Genomic DNA, 7,595 nt, shown 5'->3' with positions numbered 1-7,595 from the left:
TGGACTTCTTTGGACGTCGAGTGGGCTATTTTATCAGGTCAGTATAGTAGCAGCCATCTTCTAGACCTAGCGGACAACGGTGAACCTACGAACTACAAAGAAGCAATGATGAGCCCGGTTCTGACAAATGTCTTGAGGCCATGAAATCCGAGATAGCATCCATGTATGAAATCCAAGTATGGGCTTTGGTAGACTTACCTGATGACTGAAAGGCCATTGATAACAAATGGATCTTTAAGAAGACAAACGCTGATAGTAATGCCACCGTCTACAAAGCTCAACTTTTCGCAAGGGGTTTTCACAAATTCAATGGGTTGACTACAATGAGAATTTCTCACTTGTAGCGATGCTGAAGTCTGTTAGGATTATGTTAGCGATTGCTGCATTTTTTGATTATGAAATCTGGCAGATGGATGTCAAAACAGTGTTCCTTAATTGTTTCCTTAAGGAAGAGTTGTATATGATATAACTGGAAGGCTTTGTCAATCCTAAGGATGCTAATAATATATACAAGCTCTAGCGATCCATCTATGGACTAGTGCAAGCATCTCAGAGTTGGTATGTTCACCTTGATGAGGTATCAAAGCTTTTGGTTTTATGCAGACTTATGAAGAAGCTTGTATTTACAAGAAAGTGAGTGAGAGCTCTGTAACATTTCTAATACTATATGTGGACAACATATTATTGTTTGGGAATGATCTAGAATTTTTGGAAAGCATAGGGTTATTTAAACAAGAAAAAAATTCAATGAAAAACCTGGGTGAGGCTGCTTACATATTGGGAATCAATATCTATAGAGATATATCAAGACACCTGATAGGACTTTCAGAGAGCACATACCTTGACAAGATAAAGAAGTTCAAAATATACCAGTCAAAAAAGGGGGTTCTTGCTTGTGTTGCAAGGTATGAAGTTGAGTAAGACTCAAAGCTCAACCATGATAGAAGAAAGAGAAATGATGAAACTCGTCCCCTATGCCTCAGCCATAGGCTCTATAATGTATGCCATGTTGTGTACCAAACCTGGTGCATGCCTTGACATATGTCTGGCAGGTAGGTACCAGAGTGATCCAGGAGTGGATCCTGGACATGGTCAAAAGTATCCTTAAGTACCTAAAGAGGAGTAAGGAAATGTTTCTCGTTTATGGAGGTGACGAAGAACTCGTAGTAAAGGGTTACGTTTATGCAAGCTTCAACACTGATCCAGATGACTCGAAGTCTCAAACTGAATACATATTTATTTTGAATGGTGGAGCTGTGAGTTGGAGTAGCTCCAAGAAAAGTGTGGTTGCAACATCTACATATGAAGCAGAATACATACTTGCTTCGAAAGCAAAATAGGAACGAGTGGTACCTAGTGCACTGGATCCAATGACTATCAATTGTGACAACACTGGTGCCATAGTCATTGCCAAGGAACCAAGGTTTCACAAGAAAACTACGCACATCAAACACCACTTCAACTCCATCCACGATTCCATCAACATAGAACTTTGCAAACTACATACAGATCTGAATGTTGCAAACCCATTGACTAAACCTCTTCCACGAGCAAAACATGATGAGCACCAGAACTCTAAGGGTGTTAGATTCATTACTATGTAAATTCGATTATTGACTCTAGTGGAAGTGGGATACTATTGGAAATATGCCCTAGAGACAATGATAAAGATGTTATTATCATATTTTCTTGTTCATGATAAATGTTTATTATCCATGATATAATTGTATTGACCGAAAACTCAGATACATGTGTAGATACATAAACAACACCGTGTCCCTAGTGAGGCTCTACTGGACTAGCTTGTTGATCAAACATGGTTAAGGTTTCCTAACCATCGATATGAGTTATCATTTGATAATGGGATCACATCATTAGCAGGATAAATTGATGGACAGACCCAACCGTAAGCTTAGCATTAGATCGTGTCACTTAGTTTATATGCTATAGATTTCTTCATGTCAAGTATCTGCCCATAGACCATGAGATCATGCCACTCCTGAATACTGGAAGAATGTCTTGTGGGTTAACAAACGTCATTTCATAACTGGGTGATCATAAAGGTGCTCTACAGGTATCTCAGAGAGTGTTTGGTGGGTTGCACGGATCGGATTTGTTGCTCTGTGTTAGGGAGAATATCTCTAGGCCCTTCAGTTAATACAACATCATGAATAGCTTGGAAGCAGGTGACCAATGAGTTTGGTCACGGGGATCTTGTATTATGGAATGAGTAAAGAGACTTGCCGATAACGAGATTCAATTAGGTATGGAGATACTGGCGATCAAATCTCGGACAAGTAACATATCACTAGATAAAGGGAATTATATACGAGATTAACTTAATCCTCGACATCGTGGTTCAATCGATAAAGATTTTTGTTGAATATGTAGGACTCAATATGGTATCCAGGTCCTGCTATTGATTATTGATGGGAGAGGAGCCTCGGTCATGTCTACATGTTCTCGAACCCATTGGATCACACACTTAACATTCAGTGATGTTAGGGTAGTATTGAGATCTTCATATGGTGAAGTACGAAGGTAGTTTGGAGCCTCGGATTGGATCTGGGACATCACGAGGAACTCTGGAGTGGTTCGGAGGTATATATATGGGAAGTCATTTTAAGGGTACCGAGAAATTTCTGGGATATGTCGGCATCATACTGGGATCACGGCATGGCTCCGGGGGACCACCAGTGGGTCCCACCACTCCCAGAGGCCAGTACGGGTTGAGGGGAGGCGCCCTAGCCTAACGCACCAGCCCCCCTTGGGCCCATGCAGCTAAGGGGGGAAACCCTAAGAGGGGAGGATGCCTCCACCTGACTTGGGAGGCACTCCTCCCCTAGGCCGCCGCCCCCTCCTTGGAGGAGAGTCTAGGGTTGCCCCCCTCCCTCACCCCTATATATAGTGGGGAGGCGCATGGGGGCAGCACCCTTTCACCCTTGGCCGCTGTCTCTCCCAACTTCTCCCACCTCCTCTCAAGTACGCGGTTGGCGAAGCCCTGTCGGATTTCCGCTGCCACCAGCACCACCACCACGCCGTCGTGCTGGTTCAGATGTCATCTACCTCTTCTCTCTTGCATGATTGATCAAGGAGGAGACGTCACAAAGTTGTACGTGTGCATATCTTGAAGGTGTCGGTCGTGCAGTGCTTGGATCGGGACGCGAGTATGACTACGCTAATCACAATCTCTAGATCGTTAATCCTTTCGGTCTACAAGGGTATGTAGACACTCCACCTCTCATTGCTAGCATCTCCATAGAATAGATCTTGAGTGGTTCGTAGGAAACTTTTTAATTCCCGTGCAACGTTCCCCATCACTCTTGACATCCATGGACTTGATCGAGCCTGCTGCACCAACGTTGCTCACAAGCACAAGACTGAAGTAATCACGACCATTGATCTGAACCTCACTCCACCCTGCTTAATGCACGGAACTCTGCATGTGTATGGCAGTTACTTAGAAAAAGTTAAAGTTATATACTCCTCCGGTGACCTCGATCTAATTTTTGAACTTATAAGAGGCGCATATATACCTCCGATACATGACAGGGATGATGCCACCTCTATAAACACCGACTTCTCCCAAGATGGCTGGGCCATGTTGAAGTGTGGCCGTCGCGGGTTGCATCAGCCACCATTGTCATTGGGGAGGGCAGAAGTTTGTGGTCGTGGTGGGTTGCACCAGCCACCATTGTCATTGGGGAGGGCATCATTTGGCTAGTAGAAGATTGTGGCTGTGACAGTGACCGTCACACCGGGCTTGCAAAACAACGGGTCTGTGCATTCGCGGTCGCATGCGATCTTGTAACACTGCCCGCATGCAGCGCCGTCATTGAACAACACGGTGCTTAGAAAGTGAAACATGGAACGGTATATTCTTTTCAAGTAGTAAAGATAGAGATAACATACTTCATGTCCCTCATGCTTCCAAGAGTCTTCTTTCCACTTATAAAAGAATTGTGAGGAAAACTTCTGATCTATTCATCCCCTATCAAGGTAGTACAAAGAACACCAGAAGTAAAAAAATACATCCAGGTCCGTAGGCCACCTAGTTATGACTATAAGCATTGAAGTGAGCCAAGGATGCGACCTTGTCATTGCCCCTCCCTCATCGGAGCCGGACAAACCTTGTTGTAGTAGATAGTCAGGAAGTCGTCGTGTTAAGGCCCCATGGGACCAGCGCACCAGAACAACGATTATCGTATGCGTAGATCGGAAGGGTCCAACTTGCAGACACACGAACAAATAGGAACAAAGACCAGATCCACCGAAGACAAAGCCGACCAAATCCCATGAGATGCGCTAGAGACAAACCTGCACACACCCTCCGATGATTCTAGAAGCACCACCGGGATGGGGACTAGGCGGGGAGAACCTTCTTCAATCCTCATAGAGCCGCTGCCATGTCTCTCTAAGCAGGACACAAACCCTAAAAAAACTCAAAAAATCATGTAAAAACAAACCGCTCCCGCTGGCAAGGGCCGAGATGCACGATGCTTCCATGGCCCTAAAACAACATGAGACATGGTAGATCAGTGGCAGCGCTAACGGGAGGCACAAGAAACCCTAAACGGTTGGGGTGCCCTTGGGTACAGTGAAGGGTTGTTGACATTTGTCTAACATTGTTTCTTTACACTTATAAACAAATGAAAGATAATCATGCGTACCTTGAAATTTAGCTGAATTCTTTCCTGTTAAGGATCAGAAAATTGAGACATAATTCTACGTGCTACGAGTAGGCGGGGTCTTTTTCCATTTGCTGGCCGATCAAGAGTCAAGGAACAACAAGTACTAGTCATGATCAAACCATCTGCCACATGGTGGCATAGGTATCCAGGTCACGCCTCCCTGCCGGTGGTCTAGAAAATCCTTCGAGATCATAGTCTTCTAGTGTCGAATTAAAAACATCACCTTGTTTGTTATGTGTGTCGGCCGAGTAGTGAGTAGGAAACTCCTTCAGAGATTATTTTCTCGGATATATGGGACCTGTGCCTATTTCAATTTGTAGACAAGAATATCATGTCTGTTTTATTGATGATTTTACCAGATTCGGTTCAATCTATCTCCTTATAAATAAATCCGATGTTCTCAAAAATTTCATCTCTTTCAGCAACATGTTAACTATTTATTTGATAAGAAAATTAACGCAGAACAAACAGATTGGGGAGGTGAATATTAAAAATTAAATCTGTTTTTGAGCATATAGGCATCTCCCATCATGTTTTGTGCCCTAATGCACATGATCAGAACGGACCCGCTGAAAATATATCATGGAGGTTGGCCGCTCCCTTCTTTCCCATGCATCTATGCCCCTCAAGTTTTTGGATGAGCCATTCCGTACTGATGTCTACCGTATTAATCGTGTTCATAGTCATGTTATTCATAACCAGACGCCCTTACAACACATTGTTGGCACTAGAATCAACAACACATTTCTTAGAATTTTCAGTTGTGCAGTTTTGCCCAACTTGCGACCATTCAACAACACAAACTTGAGTTTCTATTCGAATAGTGTGTCTTTCTTATAAGCGTGAGTTACCATGCATAGCACTAGAATGACATAATCTATTCACAGAATGCATCACAGAAGTGAATTTGAAGAATACACAATTGATGGAATGAACATGGTCTTAGATACTCCAGACGAATTACAGAGTGAGTATGAACAAATTGAATTGTAAAATTAAATCAGTGATACAAGCAACACACAATTACACAACCTGCATTTTATGCAGCGTAATTACCACAAATCCATGACTCGGCAGACATTGCTCACTAGAATTGTAATTTGCTAGCAAATGATTGCCCAAAGTTCCATCCCTTTGGCACAACATCATTGAACACAAGTGTGTGTCCATCACTATTGGTTAGTCTGAAGGAGAGCATCTTGCCAGTGAGGTTCGCAAGCGAGTGCCAGTTAGCACCCCAATTGCGTGCCATAGGTATCCACTCGTCGGAATCAGAGGTCTTGACATCCATGGACTCAATCGAGCCAGCTGCAGCAACATTGCTCACAAGCACAAGATTGAAATACTCGTGACCATTGATTATGAACCTCACGCCACCCCGCTTCACGCACGGAACTCTGCATGTGTGTGGCAGTGACATAGAAAAAAGATAAGTTATGTGGCTCCGATGACTCTGAACTAACTTTTGAACTTGTAAGAAGTGCATATATACCTTTGGTACATGACGGGGATGATGCCACCTTTATAAACACCGATCTTCTCCCAGGCCGGCTGGGCCATGTCGAAATGCGGCCGCGGTGGGTTGCACCAGCCGCCGTTGTCATTGGGGAGGACGTCGTTGGGCGGGCTAAAGTTCGTGGCCGTGACGGTGACCGTCACACCAGGCTTGCAAAACAACGGATCCGCGCGCTTTCGGTCGCATGCGAGCTTGTAGCACTGCCCACACGCGGCGCCGTCATTGAACAACACGGTGCTCAGCGCCGCCGTGCGTGTCCCGTACCCTTCAGAGAAGAGGTTACCATACCCGCACGCGCCACCTGCAATATGCAATATATAGAACCCATCGCAAGTGTTAATACACAGAAGAACAAGATCAACCGGGCATGCACGCAGTAGATGGATGTACATGTGTGAGTTGAATGATTAGTTGATTACCCATTGTGTCAGAGGCGTCAGCGCCGCCGTAGAACGTCGCATGCGCCTTCTGCCCGACGAAGGGTTGCAGGGATGGCATGGTCGGGTTGTCCGCGGCCACAGAGAGCACACAGCCGATCGCCGCCAGCAGCATCCCTGCAACAAATCGAGCTGGAGCCATATCGGCCGCTAGCTCTTGAAGTTTGATGAACTTGTGGCCTTAATCAATGGAAGCGTTTGTTCGTGTGTCTATATGGATCTGTTGCTGACGGTTGTGAGCTGCTATGGTGTTCAAACGATCGTTTGTTTACATAGTGTTCACTGCGGTCGATTCGTACGTATGTCGCTGGAGGATTCAGCAAGGCCACCCTGATTGGTTCAATGAAGCACGTAGCGTGCAAAAGTGACTGGCCGTGCAGCCGAGCCATGGCTTGCGTGGCAATCAAGAGATATATGTATAGTATGCATGTAGGCGCAGACCCGTCCCTTGAATCGTACGACGAGTGTTCATGTCCTGCATCTGGTCCTCAACGTCGGCGGCGCAGATCGGCGTGTGATAATTAGGTCGTGAAGAAACCTTGAGTTGTCAGTAAGGCACATCGACATATGCTTTCAATTCGTATCCGTCCATTTTTATTCATGGTCGTGAAGAAATGTTCGTCGGTTTGATCTTGCGAAGTAACTTGACGTTGCTTTGGTGTGGGTGGATCATTCTGTGGACGTTAAACCAGGCTAATCCCATTTTATGCAAGTTGCCCAAACGTGTACGGGGGCACGTTTTCAGTGAGCAATTTATCTGTTTCACCATACCTTTTCATGTTTGTTGTTTGTTCCTTTTCAATTTTTCTTCTGGTTTCCTCATTCGAGTTTGGTTCTATTTCTAAGGAGGAACTACCCAACCCAACGGTTATCCTTTGGGGCTCCCCTAAGGATCAATTTTTTTTGGCCTTAGAGCACATCAAATGATGCATCCAGGCGCCGTCACGTATC

General features: G+C 44.9%; 1 protein-coding gene across 1 annotated transcript; it reads right to left on the bottom strand.

Moving 5' to 3' along the window:
- Positions 1–5,778: 5,778 nt before the first annotated feature.
- On the bottom strand, positions 5,779–6,786 carry LOC123064552 (expansin-A24-like). The gene is made up of 3 exons (XM_044488012.1): positions 6,627–6,786; positions 6,184–6,508; positions 5,779–6,088 (listed from the first exon to the last, which is right to left on the bottom strand). The coding sequence occupies exons 1-3, from the start codon at positions 6,784–6,786 to the stop codon at positions 5,779–5,781; spliced, it is 795 nt and encodes a 264-aa protein (XP_044343947.1).
- Between the last annotated feature and the right edge of the window lie 809 nt (positions 6,787–7,595).

Source organism: Triticum aestivum, chromosome 3B, assembly GCF_018294505.1.
Source record: "Triticum aestivum cultivar Chinese Spring chromosome 3B, IWGSC CS RefSeq v2.1, whole genome shotgun sequence".
NCBI classification, from domain to species: Eukaryota; Viridiplantae; Streptophyta; class Magnoliopsida; order Poales; family Poaceae; genus Triticum; species Triticum aestivum.
The sequence above is the reverse complement of the archived record's forward strand: the minus strand, read 5'-3'. Positions and strand labels throughout refer to the sequence as shown.

Excerpts from the sequence above, each read along its gene's own strand:
- LOC123064552 (XM_044488012.1), bottom strand. The coding sequence starts at position 6,786 with ATGGCTCCAGCTCGATTTGTTGCAGGGATGCTGCTGGCGGCGATCGGC. Across the intron at positions 6,509-6,626 it reads TGACGCCTCTGACACAATGG|GTGGCGCGTGCGGGTATGGT; the intron begins GTAATCAACTAA and ends TGCATATTGCAG. Across the intron at positions 6,089-6,183 it reads ATCCCCGTCATGTACCAAAG|AGTTCCGTGCGTGAAGCGGG; the intron begins GTATATATGCAC and ends ACACACATGCAG.